At 26.9% G+C, this 16,456-nt stretch overlaps 1 protein-coding gene across 15 annotated transcripts; it reads right to left on the bottom strand.

Moving 5' to 3' along the window:
• Nucleotides 1–432: 432 nt before the first annotated feature.
• LOC145180716 (uncharacterized) lies at nucleotides 433–15,885 on the bottom strand. 15 transcript variants are annotated; one of them, XM_090082343.1, is made up of 10 exons: nucleotides 15,782–15,885; nucleotides 13,906–14,025; nucleotides 10,030–10,127; nucleotides 6,312–6,392; nucleotides 4,643–4,804; nucleotides 4,303–4,462; nucleotides 3,935–4,068; nucleotides 3,608–3,706; nucleotides 3,391–3,504; nucleotides 433–3,068 (listed from the first exon to the last, which is right to left on the bottom strand). In XM_090082343.1, exons 2-10 carry the CDS (start codon nucleotides 14,016–14,018, stop codon nucleotides 1,309–1,311), a joined length of 2,721 nt encoding a protein of 906 aa, XP_089938469.1. In that variant the 5' UTR covers nucleotides 14,019–14,025; nucleotides 15,782–15,885; the 3' UTR covers nucleotides 433–1,308. The 15 variants fall into 15 exon arrangements, with proteins under 15 accessions (XP_089938469.1, XP_089938470.1, XP_089938472.1 ...); XM_090082344.1 differs by lacking the exon at nucleotides 15,782–15,885 and adding an exon at nucleotides 15,690–15,708; XM_090082346.1 differs by lacking the exon at nucleotides 15,782–15,885 and adding an exon at nucleotides 14,686–15,005 and having other exon boundaries at nucleotides 13,846–14,025.
• Nucleotides 15,886–16,456: the final 571 nt, after the last annotated feature.

Here is a 16,456-nt window from a genome sequence, read left to right as displayed (position 1 = left end):
CTTCTCTTTTTTATTATTATTATTTTTTTAAAAACAAACGTTAATGTATAAAATTCAGTAAAAATATTGGTCCAAGTAAAGGCTTTGAAATTACTCTGAAATTAGCAGGATTTTCTAAAAGTTAAACGCTTTGCGGATAAGTTAAATTGAATTTATAAAAAGATTGGCTCGGCACATAATTATATACTCGACCCTTAGAAGCTTAAAAGAGGAATAGGAGTGGGTAAAGGAATGTCTAACAGCTACGCGTTTTTCAGTTGTCTATTAAAACGTAATAATTCAAGATAATTATTTGCTAGGGCTTAAACGATTCAAGATAAACTTACGCGAATCATATCTCTTAACAGTTTTCTCGAATTATATCTGTTGTTTTATAAGACAATGCCGTCTTGTTTGATTAGATTTCAAGATAGTTACTAAAACAAACATAAAGACTACACTGACAGTGGTTTCTTTTTCAAAAATAGAATTGTTAGAAGGACCTTAGTAAATTTATAAACAAGAAGAAAGTATTTGATTCGCTAAAAAAATAATCTCAACGTAATACATAATGCTGTTATTTACAATTACAAAGAAGAGTTCCTAAATGAATATTTTTTGCAACATGTTAAATTTTCGTTGCAAATTTTAACGTCTGTTAGATTTCAAAAGCTATCATATAAATTAATAAGTATGCCAAAACTCCAAAATTTAATCCGCTTTAACACAACAAATAAATAAATCAGTAATAAAATGAAAAACAAATCCAATTAAAATACTGTAAAAACTCTAAAGAAGCTTTAAGACGACGAGTTTAAAACAATAAAAGCTTGAGACAACGCCAAAGATAAACTAAGCTAAAGTGACATTTATAAACAGATGATGTTTTTTAAGCTACTTGTGAACATTTCTTAAAAGGATTTTTAACAAAAGAGATTAAAAAAAAAAAAAAAAAAAAAAAAGATTATGATATAATTCAACCTAGCAAACGCGAGCATTTGCTGAAAGCAGTGTTGAAAAAAAAGATCTAAAAAGAAACTTTAGTATACGAGTTTGTAAAAAATTCTTTTAGCTTCTTCTAAAATTCTTAAGAACTACATGTATCTAAAAAACTAAAACTATAAATAAAAACAAACAAAAAAATATCCGATTTATATTAGAGAATGAAGAGGTTAGGAAAATTAAAAAAAAAAAAAAAAGAAAGTTATTTCACCGAAACATAAGAAAAGCTTAAAAAATTTTTTCACTTGATCATTTGTAAGTTTTGAGCGTATCAAAGAAGTTTAATCTTAAAACTCTTTATGGGTTTAAAATATGAAATTCATGAAATCACGAAGATGTGTCAATGCTTTCAAAAATATACGAAGAATCCAATTTGTTAGGATTATTTGATGTAAGTTCAATTGTAATAGCGTCACTTAGGCTAGTTTCAATTAATGGTGGTATCTCTAAATCATCGCCAAGATTTACTGATATAACTCTTTCATCTTTTTCAAGAGATGGAAGCAAACCAGCTACCAATTTTTCTTCCACAGCAGTAGATGAATATGAACAATCAACTCCATAGGAGACAGTGTTTATACTGTCTTTTTCATCTTGTAAAATGCCATGTTTAGTTTCCACAACTTCATTAAAAGACAGAATATGATTATCCAAAGTATCTTGCTCAAAAAGCTTAGTAAAAGGTAGAGTAACAGTCTCTTTGGCAACAAAATTATCCACTTGCTGAACAAATAACTCTTCTGTTTTAGATAAGTCCTTCTCAAACGGTACTTTTAGATCAGAAACTGACTCTTCACAACTTAGTTCATCCTCACTAGAACTATCAGAAGACTCTTCAACTTTTGATTGATTGTCAGCTGCAATCTGAATATTATTATCATTTTCCTCAATAATTTTAACTACGTTAACACAAACATCTTGCAAAAGTTGACTAACAGATTCATTTGACTGATGAACTGAAGAAATATCTTTTTCATGCTCTTCACAAACACTCCTCCTAGTAGATACAATATCCAATGAATCTGTTTTAAAGAGTATTTCTGAAGGATCTTCTGATGATATATTTAGATCAATATTTTCTTTATCAGCCACTGTTTCTACAGTTTCATAATCATATTTAGTTTCTGTCACAACTGTATGGTTATTTATTTTGACAACTGTGTCATCATGAAGCTCTGGTGTAAACTGATCATTACAAACTGATGCATCATATAAATTACTACTAGCAACAGTTTCTGTGACATGTAAATCAACTGAAATTGTGTCTTTGCATTCAGTTCCATCTTCCACTTTATTTGTATTCAAAATGTTTTTTTGATCATCCATATCTAACTGAGAGAAATCTTTTATCAAAAAATTTGTAATTGCTTCAATTTTATTTTCCTCAATTTTATTTTCTTCAACTTTATTTTCTTCAACTTTATTTTCTTCAATTTTACTTTCTTCAATTTTACTTTCTTCAATTTTATTTTCTTCAATTTTATTTTCTTCAACTTTATTTTCTTCAATTTTATTTTCTTCAATTTTATTTTCTTCGATTTTATTATCTTCTGATAAAACACTTTTATTTTCTGAAACTTTATGAGAAAACTCTTCAACATACTCTTGTTTGCTTTTATCTGAATGAATTTTATCCAGTTCAGTTTCTTCAATTTTATCAGGAAGTTCTTTATCACTGTTTCTTTGTAATAAAAGATGGGTATCCTCTGTCACTTCTAACCCTGACAAAATTTTATTTATTTCATGCTTATCTTCATCCTTCACAATCATTTCAACTGTGGCCTCATTAACAAAATTTTTTGGTGATGGTGTTCTATTAACAGACATAACCACTGCTTCTTCTTGTTTAACTCCTAAAACTTTAGTTGGTGAAGAAAAGCTCTTTCTCTCTCCATTAGGATTTAAGACTAACATATCAGAATTGAGCTTTGCAATTTCAGCATTTAGACGCTCAAGATCTGCTTTTTTTTTTATTTCAGCTTCATCCACTTCAACTACAACTTCTTTATATAAAATTTCATTTATAGGCACATCTTTGGTGGGTGTATCTACCTCAATATCAGCAATAGAAGAGAACATTGAACCCACTAACAAAGAAACAAAACTTGAATTAAATATAATTACTTAAAGAAAATAAAAAATGTATTTATTATTTTAAATCTTATACTAATAAAAATGAAACATGGTAAGAAAAAAATAGGTACAATCCATGTTGTGGTAAATATTTTCCATATTATCTATTAAACTGACAAAATATGCATAGAGCTTTTAAACTTTTAAAAATTTCTATGCTGCAAATGTTTTACTTATTTAAAAAAGAAAAACAAAAAAAGACTGTGCAAAAACGGCTTTTTAAGATCTTCAAGATTAAAATTCTAACTTAAAACAAGCAAATTGTATAAAACTAACCTGCTAAACATGTTTCAGGCTTAGAAGTATTGCTTGAAAGTCTAGCTCGTGGCTGTGAAATGCTTGAGTTACGTGTACTAAATCCACCTGGCATTCCAGTTGTCTCTGTATCTGCTACAAATGGAAAAATTATAAAAAATATTTAAGCATTACATAATGTGAATAAACACTGAATAAGTTGGATCAAGTTATAGAAATTGCAAATATAGAAAATCACCTGAAGAAAATGCAGAAGCTCCATGACGCTTAACTTCTTTTGTTTGTTGATTTGTGCTATAGACCCGTTTTCTTTCTGCATAATCTGGTATAGCATCATCTGTAGAAATTTAAGGTAAAACAGGAAAATTCAAGGTAGAAATGTAAATTGAAAAAAAAATTATACTGCTTAAATATTCAAAAACAAGCAAATTAAATGTATGTATTGAAATTAATAGAAACTTGCTGATATTTACAGAGTTTTATCAATATTTTCATGAAATTTGAAGAACTCTAAATCAGAAATTTGAAATTGAAAATAATTCTCAAAAAAATAATAATTTCATACTTTTTGTCAATGAGATATCAACACCAGAGATAACCAGATTTAATATTTCAACCCATTTTTTAATTTCTGCTTCATTGTCACCAGCAAAGACAACATGCTTTGTGACCTCATCATTTGGCTTCATTCGAAAGGCTCTAAAAACATTTTTTTGATAAAAGAAGAAAACAAAAAATTATGAAGTGTTAAATTGTACATCCAAAAAACAAAATTAAGAGATCATTAAAGATGGTGTAAAATAATACTCCCTTGGTCCCAAAATACTATTCCATTTTCATAAAAGACTTAGAATAGAAATTGGAAAAGTTTTTTAGGACAAAGAGAGTAATTAAAAATACTTTAAAAATATTAGAAAACACAAAATAGCTTACATCTTCTTTTTTTCATCAGCATCTTCGATAGAGAAGTTTTTAATAGGTATTGCATAATCAGCAGCAATGTCAAAGGATGTCTTGTAACAATAAATAATACCTGATTTAACAACACACCAATATTTTTTCCAACTAACTGGTACTAAACCATGACCACCAGCTAAAAGATTTGTAAAATTTTTAATATTACTAAAATTAATATGAAAATTTAACTCTAAATTAAATCCATACATTCATGTAAAAAAGTAAAATATTTTACTAGAATATAAAAAAAAACAAAAAACTATGCAAATATTTTTGAAAAGAGAAATAAACCAAAAAAAAAACATAAACCATGAACCTTTTTTCATGAGCCAACCCTCAAAATTAGCATTGCCTAAGTCACGGCAAGCAATGTTTAGTTCAGAATTATCAGTTGATTTTTTCCGACTTAATTTTTTACTTTTTTTTGAATCCATAGGTTCTGGAGATTTTTCACCAGTCACCTCAACTTGCTTAATACCTAAAAAATAATTTTATGTGGTCTTCATATATATGAATGAATGTATGTATGTATGTATGTATGTATGTATGTATGTATGTATGTATGTATGTATGTATGTATGTATGTATGTATGTATGTATGTATGTATGTATGTATGTATGTATGTATGTATGTATGTATGTATGTATGTATGTATGTATGTATGTATGTATGTATGTATGTATGTATGTATGTATGTATGTATGTATGTATGTATGTATGTATGTATGTATGTATGTATGTATGTATGTATGTATGTATGTATGTATGTAGACACACACACACACAACACACATGCAAAATTTCAATCTATAAAATATATATATATATATATATATATATATATATATATATATATATATATATATATATATATATATATATACATATATATGAATATGTATGTATGCACACACACATATACAGACACACACATAACCCACATGCAAAATTTCAACCCACATGCAAAATTTCAAAATTAACAAAAGAAGTTATAAGGCTAAGGTTTAGGTACATTAAAAATGAATTTTAATAACAATTAAGATAATATATATTACTTGTTAAAAATTAGAATAGATATTTTTATCTTATTCTCTATTAAATCATTATTTAATGTCATATTAATATTCTTGAATTTATAAAAAACAAAACTTTCAGATATATATATATTATTTACTTGTTAAATAAGTCTAATAAATAAAAACTTTGTTTAGTTAATTTAAACTACAGAGTATCCTTCATTCTTTTATGCCTATGCTATAAATATTTGTCAGATTTCAACAACTTTATTTAAACAGACTGATAAGGCTTTGTTATATATTTTATATAAATTAATTTTTGAAACACTATCAAGTATTTATTTGTTTTAAAATCTCCTTTGAAACAAATATCAGCAAGTAAACCTAATTATAACAAATGCAACCAAATTATAGGCCACTTACTAAAATAAAAAATTTAATAAAATACATAAATCATATTATTTACTATTTCAGTTAGCATATTCATTAAAGAAATGTTTCCTTAATTCAATATAACTTAATTCAATCCAAGCTTTTTATAATAAAACATTATCACCTATTAACGCATAGGATTAATGTAATGTACCAATATTTTTAAATATTTCTTAATCTCTTTCATCCTTTAAAGACATTTTAAAAAATAATATTTACATTAATTTGTTTATTATATATATATATATATATATATATATATATATATATATATATATATATATATATATATATATATATATATATATATACACTAACTATTGAACTGTGATTAGAAAAGAGACAATTTTATAGATATAAATGAAAAGTTGTTAATACAAAATAAAAAAAATTGTGACAATATGAAAAGAGAACATTTTACATAATTAATATGAAATTATAGAATATAAACATTTAATGTATAAAAACTCTTAATGAACTTTTATAATAAGATAAAAATAGACAGGTGTTTATTTGTACATTTAAGGTGTACTTACTTCTACCATCTATAAGAACTTGCTGCTCCGAACTAAAAACTGTTTGGCTTATTTTTCTACCATTTCCAATAGTACTTGGATCTAAAACAAATGTGGGTAAATAGAATAGCTATTTGAAAAAAGAAATTAACAATAGCAACATATTTTAAAAAACAACTTCTGCTATACTAAACTTCTTCAGCTTACATTTTAATTAAGTCAAACCAATATCATGTTGTAAAATGACTTCCTTCAGTATTTTGCTAATATGTTTTAGTATTTAATAACAGAAAACTGATTAAGTTTTAATAATAGAAAAATAGAAGGAAAAGCTGATAGTGAATATCTACATATCTGATTTTTTTTGTTTTAAATCCTAACCAACTTCAAGATGTATCAAATGTTTAAAGTCAGAAGATACCTCATTGATATGTAATAAAATATTTAGATAGCTAATATATCTTTTCCTAAATGAACTATTACTCTAGTTAACTAACAACCAATAATACAACTCTTTTATTGGTTGTAATATTATAGTTGGTTGAAAAATGAGAGCATAGAGTTCACACCAGCCGTATACTTAACTGCCACCTTTAATTGCACGATTAACATAATTATACGTACATTAACGATTTCGGTGTAATTTCTCCCTCCTTCATTTACTCTCCTGCATACTTTCTATTTGAAACAAAAATCTTAGTGCCATCTTCAGAAACTGCAACATTCCATCAAAATCGGAGCTTACATTTATAGCATACATATAAATGTAAATCAATGTTACTTTTTATGGTTTTATAAAAAACGAATTACGCATTTATTGATTCTATACTTCTATAGTATTTTTGCTCTAATTTTATTTATTAACTTAATAGCAACTATTTAGTCCCCTTGCATTGAATAAGATAAACCATCACAGTTCAGCTTTAAGCCGGCCTCTATCAAAATTACTTATAACTTCTATTATACAATATCAGTCGGCATTATTCGAAATTTTTTGGTAAGCTAAAAGCGTCATTTTTTTCTACAGTCTATTTAATATGGTTTGGTTATTTTTAGATTCTATTTATTTGGAATTAGTAATTGGCATTTGGTTTTTCCCTTAGATAACAAATAATAACGCATAAAGTACAAAATAATTTTCTATCAATCTTCTATATTGTCTTTTGAAGTAAATCGAACTTACGATAATTAATGAGCGTTCGCGTTTGGCTTTTTTGCTTTTTATCGAATAATAACGAATACAAACTTCTATATTGGTCATTTAAAAAAAAGCGAACTTATAAAATTTTTATATACAAGTGTTATAAGATTCCAGAATTAAGATTCCTTATATATATAAGTGTTGTAAGATTCTAGAAAATAAAATGCGATACCTATCGCATTCCTTGTGTTATTTTGTTTCAACCCTTTCAAGACTGCGCATTATTGCTATTCGTTTAATAAAGCTATTAAACTTATTTCTTATAACAATTTTTAATAATAAATTTTTGTTTGAACTTGTCATACCAAAAACTTTACAATTTTAAACGCATAAAAAAAATTCTATTTTGATAAACTTCAAGAATTCGATTTGTCTTTAAAAATAAATATAGAAGTTGGTTATTATTCGTTATTATTCGTTAAAAACCGAAAAACCAAACGCGAATGCTGGATAATTAATCATTCAACCTTTGAAAATATTACGCAATAGTGCCAGTTTGGCACACTAAAAAACCTTTGCTTTTTTAAACGTATAAAAAAGTTCTATTTATCTTAAAAGTTCTATTTATCTTAAAAGTTCTATTTATCTTAAAAAATATGAAAGTTTGTAATTTATTCATTATTATTCGTTGTTATACGTTACTAACGGAAAAAACCAAATGCCGATGATTAGTTAGAATTTGTTAATTAAAAAGGCTACCGTTTCAGATTTTATTAGTGTTATTTTAGAATTTTAAATTGAAAACTTTGCGAGTTAAAATTAGTTATTTGAAATATGTGTTTTAGGAATAAATCTGTAAGCTCTACTAATAAGAATTTAATTATATATTACTTAACGTTAGTAATGGAAGAATCTCTTTGATAAACATAAAAGTTTGGACTGGTCTCGAATCACAGTTGTTAGTCAACAAAGTATGGAATTCAGGATCGTGAAAATCCTCAGTTCGCAAAATGACATGTTACTTTTTACAATATAAGCATAACAAATGCTCACAGCGCCCAAGGGTGTTTTTATATGAAATGAAAACAAAATATAACCTTGGGTTTACAAAAATAAATATTTAAAAAAACGTTATTTCTTTTAAGGATGCTGACCGGTTTGCTATGATTTTAAAGCATTTAACTAAAAAAACTAATACGTTATCCATACGTTAAAACACGGGGTTTAGTTGAAAAATTTTAGGTTTTAAAAGTCAGAAAATTGAATTTGAACAAAACCAAATTTAGATTGTGTGATAACACTATATAACAATAAAGTAAGTATAATTAAAACGATTCAAGTTAATAAAGATAAAGAAAAGAATATATGTTTATTAGTAAAATATATCAAGAGAACCTAGCATATTTTTAAAATAAACCCCGTATTTTAACGTAGGAATTTTAACGTATTAGATCTATTAGTTAAGTTTTTTTTAGCTAAATGCTTTAAAATCACAGCAAATAAAAAAACACGAAGAGAAAATGTTACACAATACGCACTTCTTTTTAACTTCCTGTTCTTTTTATGGTCTAATTTAAAAAAAACTTAACTAGATAACAGTTTAAAATGAAACCTTTGCTCCGGTATTTCGGCGCAGTAGCCATAGACGTAGAATGAGCGTGCTTTAACAGGGTTGCGTTAATCGCGATGTAAACAATTAAATACAAATATCATTAGCAAATATAAGATCCAATCTTTTAAAACTAATTAAATACTTTTCATTAGAATGGTGTTGATGGTGCAGGAAAATAACATCTAGATGAGTGACAAAAATACAAATAGCATTTATTACTTAAACTACTCCAACCAGAAATGACTGTGAAAAATGACAGAATCACTGTGAATAAACATTCGAAGTCTCGCTCCCAGGCATTATTTTAAAATGACTCAAAGTATTTCAAACTTTTGGCAACAAAAGTAATTGTTAATTTAGGACCAAAAATTGAACTTTTGAAATGTTATAGTTAATATGAATTCGTAATAAAACAAATAATCAGAATTTAAAATATTTAAGATCATTTTCAGCTTTTTAAAAAAATTGGTTCTTTTAAGTGCACATTTCACACATAGGCTATTGTTTTTTAAGTTTGCTTCGCCAGTTTTCTAAAATTCGAGATAACTTTTCCTTTATGAGGATTATATAGCGCTGTCATAACTCTTAAAATACTTTAAAAGTTATGAGTGTCAGAGCTGTTTGTTTGAGTATAGGTATAAATAGCAGCATGAGCGTAAATCTGATTAGACATACTTCAATGTGCTTTATATCCAAACTTTCTAACGAGTATATGCTTTTAAAGCGCATAAGTGTCATTTTTTATATCTATCATTTTTTATAACTATCATTTTTTTTTATATCATTTTTTATAACTATCACCTTTATAACAGCCATCAGCAGCAATAGTTGGATGATCTTATTATTTTATAGTAACTATCACCTTTATAACAGCCATCAGCAGCAATAGTAGGATGTTCTTATCATTTGAAGTGGATTATGCTGAGCGTTAACTTTATGATATACAAAAATTTTTAAAGTTTTAAAGTTTCTAAAAAATGTTTCACCTCTTTTAATTGAGCCTGACTGTGAACCATTCATATCCCTTTCTAAGTTTGTAGGTGCATTTTCTTTTTCAATGAATGACCCTCTTTTTCTGCCACTCCTATAAGAACAACGTTAGTTTTCACATTTTTTATAATAAAGTTTATTTGGAAATTGTTAATGACAAAGTAATGACCGGTTTTATATTTTTGAAATGATAATACTCAAGTTAAATAACAATACAATATGAATAAAGTAAAAAAAAAAAAAAAAAAGATAAATGATATGCTTTATGTAAAATAAGTAGAACTTTATATCTGTAAGATATTTATAGAAGATTTGTTTTAGCCGAATTTCGTTTGCTGTTCGCATCCTTTATTGGAGCTAATGGAAATCTCCACCAATATATTGTTAAAAGAATAATTATGACTTATTACAGGCACACAAAAAAAAAAATACACTAGATGTAAATAGTTATTTTAATAGTAGGAATAGAATTGCTGTCGTGTGGTTTGTCAACCATTGTAACATGAATGCAGACATTTAGTTAAGTGAAACCTTTTTGTAAAAGAATTTAAAATTGATTTTTTTTCTGCGGCTCATTTTCTTGAAAATTATTAAAATCCTGAGTTTAACATATACGGAAGAAAGTTTACAGCTAAGTAAACAGCTGTGGATTAAGAAAAAAATTACCTTAAATTAAAATTGAGAAACAAATAATGGCTTCTAAATTATTTATTTATTTTTTTTTTGTAAAGCCAATCATAAAACTTAACAACTCTACATGAAAACAACGTTGAGCATTTGGTTATTTGTTTCATTAAATAATGAATGATTGAAATTTTAGCATTTTTAAAAACATCCGGAAGAAAAATGTAATGTGTACAGCAAGATAAGACAAAATGATCGTACTTTCAATAAAAATGTTGTTTTCAAAAAACAAAATAATAATAAACAAGAGAAGTTTTGTAGTAATTTTAAACAAAGTAAGTTCAAAGAACTGAATGAGGTGATATCCGACAGCAAATAAAAGAAATATTATAACAGATCTGAGCACTTTAGGCTTTTGTCTCTTATGATAAATTGGAGTCGACGTTATGACGAAAAACGAAAGACAACTCATGTGTTTTGCACAAATATTTGTTATTGGTAGCAGGGTTGATCTGTAAAAAAACTGATTAATATTAACTTAACCACTCGACCTCCAAGTATTATTAGTAATGTAGAAAAAAAAAAAAGAAAAAAAGGTTATTTTAAATTGCATTAATATTTCTTATAACTAATAAAATTTACTAAAACGTCATGAATGTTTCAATAGAAAAAGATTGCTGATGAACCGACTTGATTTTATAAGCCTGTCGTTATTTCTATACAGCAAGCAAAAAAGGTCATATTGCGCCGCTTGCCTTTTTGCAAATTACTTCTTACGAAGCACGTGGTTTTATAATTAGCCTGGCTAAAAACTTTCGTTAATTATTACTCCGTTCATTCTAACTAAAAAGCAATTTAATCACAGTATTTTAGGCTAAAACATATTTCTTTAATGTTAGTTACACAAAGCATAAAGAAAAAAAAATAATACAATTGTTTTTTTTGGTTGACAAAGGGGCTGCTTTAAACCATTATCATGGTTTGTTTAAAAATCAAATTTTGAGTATATAAAAATGAACAATTAAATTTGATTTACTCTATAAATATTAACCACTAATGATTTTAAAGGTGACAAACTACGTTTAAAATATTTATTTTTTTACGATACATTTTATAGACTTAGTAAATAAAGAAATATATGCCCAAATTAAAATTTTGCTCATTTTAAAAAAATTGATTTTTGCGAAAAACAAAAAACTTCTACATCTTTTATTTTGATAGCACGTATATTTTGAGTTTTCATGAAACTTATTGGTCTTGTACCAATCTGATGTCTTTTATAAAAGTTAATAGCAAGCAATCTGACGTCTTTTATGAAACTTATGGACAATCAATTTGAAGTCTTTGGTGACACCTGGAGGCTTGCTAAATATTCGAAATTTTTATATAAGAACGATGATATATTTCTTAACATTTGTGAGTTTCATTTTATAAACTTTTTAACATGTTGTATGGTTTTTAACATGCTTTATGATTAAATCAAGAGAATGCAATTCTGTTTTACTTGTTTTCTTATTCAATTTATGACTTGCTGTGAGATTTAAAACAATTTTAATTGGATCATGTTTTGAAAACTGAAATTGATCCAAAATCTGTAAAATAATTACTATTTGCAATCTACAAGTCTGAAACTAACTACAAGTCTGAAACATAATTGCATTTTAAAAATCGTTTAAATACTCTCTGCTGCATTTCATTGATGCTGTTGGATTACTTTTATTCTGAAACTTTTATGCTATAAAAAAATTAATTTTATTTTTAATCATGGATTCGCTGCATCTTTTGATAGGTACTTATGCCATTCATAAAGGTTTGAGACTTTTCTAAATTAGATGTTGTTGTTGTTGTTGAACAAGACAAAGAATCTGTAATTTAAGACTTTTCTAAATTGTTGTTGAACAAGACAAAGAATCTGTAATTTAAGACTTTTCTAAATTAGATGTTGTTGTTGTTGTTGAACAAGACAAAGAATCTGTAATTTAAAAAACATTTTTAGAACTTTTACAAAATGTTATCGAATTATCGAATAGAAGACCGAATTATCGAACTTTTACAAAATGTTATCGAATTTTACTTTTACAAAATGCTATCGAATAGAAGACCGAATTCACAACCAGTTGGCTCGTCGTCTTTGGTTTAGCATTACTTGTTTATCTAAGGTACCATGATGCTAATTCAAGCTTAAACATAACATAAGAAGTTGCTGATTAAAAGTGGAAATGTATAAACAAGTTTATTCGGCATTTTATTTCTATCTTATTAACAAAATGAATAACCTAATTTCACTTTTTTTTTTTTAATTGAGAAGTTAAGGTAGAATACAATTAATTATCAATAATAAAAAAATCAGTGAAATAAAACAAATAAAAATCAGTGAAATTGGTGAAGGGTTGCTGTAATATCAAGAATCGGACTTCAACCCGTGTTACAACTAACAAAGAAAAATTGAAAGATATATATGAAATGAAAATTGCCAGCCCAAGTTTACTTATGATACTCACTATATTCTCCATTTTTACAAATTGCTAAAATTAACATAGTATGAGATGGCCCAGAAAAATTTCGGAGATTCAAGTCTATATATTAGAAAAGACAATGTCGTTTACTTTATTTCCTTTCTCATATGAACTTCGTTTTTCAAAAGTATTAAATCACCGTAGAAAATTTAGTGATTCACTTTATGTGACTTGTGTAATACAAAAATATGATTTCTTTTTTAGACAATAAATTATGATTTTATTTACTACTTAGAAAAAATTATATTTTTCCTATCGGGTTTAAAAGACTTTTATATCCGTTATAGTTCTTTTTTTTCTTGAGAATCTTTCAACGAATATTCAAATGTTGTTAAAGCGTAAATTAATTTTCAACTGACCCACGCCAATCTAATGGAAAGAAATTTCTGAATTTTTGCCCCGATAAACACAGTAGTCTAACTATAGCAGTTAATTACCGACCATACAACCATAATTCTACAGAACATACATTTATCATAAATATAACAGTTGATTGGCAACGATACAAACTTAATTCATACATTTACCATAAATATAATTTTCCATACACGTGTTTATCAAAATTAGGCAGCCAGTAACCCTTTGGATTTTAAATCATTTTATTTTAAGTCCAATTAAAAAAAACAAAGCCAATTCGAATCAAGAGCAATTGAAACCGTCTTAGCCACCTACCTTTGGCTATTTCGGTTATCCAAAAGCAAATAAATTTGAATACATTAAGATCAACCATACATGAATCTTTTACTTCTTCGTAGCACATCGCCAACTCTATTTTTGAAATTACTTTGTGACTTTTCATCATTTACAGAGTCCTCTTCAAGTATGGTGTCTTCTTTTGTTGTCATAATTGGCCTAAAAGTTAAGTAAAAGAGCAGTTAAGATAGCTAAAAAAAAATTATTTTTTTTTTATGCATTTTGCATGTGAAAAAGTAGTAGGAGTTTACCAATATTTTTTTTTTTTTTACATAAGCTCATGAGAAAGCATGTTATTTCCTTGTAATGTAGCCTCCATCGCGCCTAATGACATCTTTACAATAGACATACAATTGTTCCATTTCAAATCGATCAGCTGGTTGTGACCTGGAACCATTGCGGCGCGTTTTTCTGCACACGCAAAATCATGTTGTCGGGGAGATTTCTTCAAATATTTAAAAACACCCACCTGTCGCATTGGTCTAAATCGGGGCTATAGGCCGATTTACTGATCAATGTGACATGTATCGGTTAAAAAAATCTTTCTTTAGACTATTAAAAATATAATAAAGTAAAGATAGAGGACATTATATAAAAACATTAACATGTATGAGAGCGTGTTATTCCCATTACGTGGTAATATTCTTATGTCATTTTTTTGTAATCAAAAATATTGGTAAATTCCTAAGACTTTTTGAACATGCAAAATATTTTAAGTTTTAATACTTACGATATCTTTTTGCCCGATTCTAACTTTAATAGAAAAATTTAAAGAACCGTTATACTTTATACAAATATATACAATATCTTCAAGTTTACCCAAACATGTATCAATTGTAGAAACAAACGCATCGAATTTCAAGAATAACTGATTTACTTTGAATTTTGGCGATTGAAGACAATGAATAGGTTTTTTTTATTGAAGAGCAAACAAATGTTTATATTAAAAAGTCGAATTACATGATTAGTTGCAGTTTCCAAAGTAAATAACTGAAAACGCAAACCACTATACGTTGTTAGACTTTTCACTTATCAACAAGAGTGTTTACTTGTCAAATTGTAAAATTACAATCTTAATTCCAAAAAATACAAAAGGAACAAATCTTATTAGCGAGCGCCTAGCTGCATCCTTGTATTTTGAGTGTCTCTTTATTAAACAAATATACATTAACAAAAATGTGCGAACTTAAGCTAGTTTTTGATAAGCACAAAGCGTAAATAAATCTAAACTCTGCCGTAAAACGTAACGTCACTTTAAGCTACTTACTGATACTTCTGGATTTTATAGTTATTAATGATAACTACAAACTGACTTTTATCTATTGCCAAGTATTCGAATAAATATCACACACACACACACACACACACACACACACACACACACACACACACACACACACACACACACACACACACACACACACACACACACACACACACACACACACACACACACACACACACACACACACACACACACACACACACACACACATATATATATATATACACATATATATATATACATAAATATATATATACATATATATACATATATATGATTTAAAAAATAGTCCACTCTAAACTTTGAGAAGTTAGAAATGTCTAAAATCCACCCAAATAAAATTTTGCGAATGTTTTTCTTTTGATTTATTTTACATCATGTAAAATGTTTGATTCCCAAATATTTTATAAACACAGTAGAAAGAATATGTTTCAACTTATAACGAACAAAATTCACCTCGTTAAATATTTACAAAAAAAAGTAACTACACTCGTATTTACAAAGTATTATCATTTTAACACTACAAAAAGAAAATTACGAAAGTTTGCTGCGAATAGTAATGGTAATAATGATTCTTCAGGCATCTCATCCCAAAACTTTTTCTAACATATTAAAGTTTTTATAACAAACCTCGCTTTTTAAAGGTGATATAGAAAATTCCTCGATAAAAACTCAAATGCAACCAAATTAATATTTGAGCAATAACTAAAATAGCCATTAAACTTTATTTCCCTGACATGACGGAATTCCCAGCGGATAAAATTAAGATGATTTTTTTTTATTTTAATTACCAGAAAGTTTTAAAATAAAAAAAAAAAACAAATTTAAATTTTTTCAAATTTACGATACTGAAACAAGTGAACAATGCGATTGTGGTATTTTTGTTTTATTAGCTTTTAAAACCGTATGATACGGATAAATTCGCATAGAAAAAGTAAAACCTTACATTAAAAAGCACCGAGAATAAAACTTTTACATCACATTTTCTTTTGTTTTAAAATTAAGTGGCATTTAAATTGGCATGAGCAGAACTGCTGTGGTGGTATAGTTAATTAATTTAGTATTTTTGTATGTTTTTCGACAACTGCATTTAGAAGATGTGAAAAAAGAGAGCAATCGTTTTTTTTATTTAACCATAACGAGGGTAGCAATAAAAGTAAATATAACCATAATAGCATAATAGCTTCCTAAACATTTAATAATAAAAAAAAAACAACGTGGTTTATGCAATTTGATAAAACAAGCCTGATCCGATGGTGATCAAAGAATAATACCGATTACGTGTTATTTTAATATTCCTAAGAT

This window comes from Hydra viridissima, unplaced genomic scaffold (assembly GCF_058129835.1).
Source record: "Hydra viridissima isolate aposymbiotic clone 2 unplaced genomic scaffold, HvirCarnegie_v1 scaffold_3, whole genome shotgun sequence".
NCBI classification, from domain to species: Eukaryota; Metazoa; Cnidaria; class Hydrozoa; order Anthoathecata; family Hydridae; genus Hydra; species Hydra viridissima.
The sequence above is the reverse complement of the archived record's forward strand: the minus strand, read 5'-3'. Positions and strand labels throughout refer to the sequence as shown.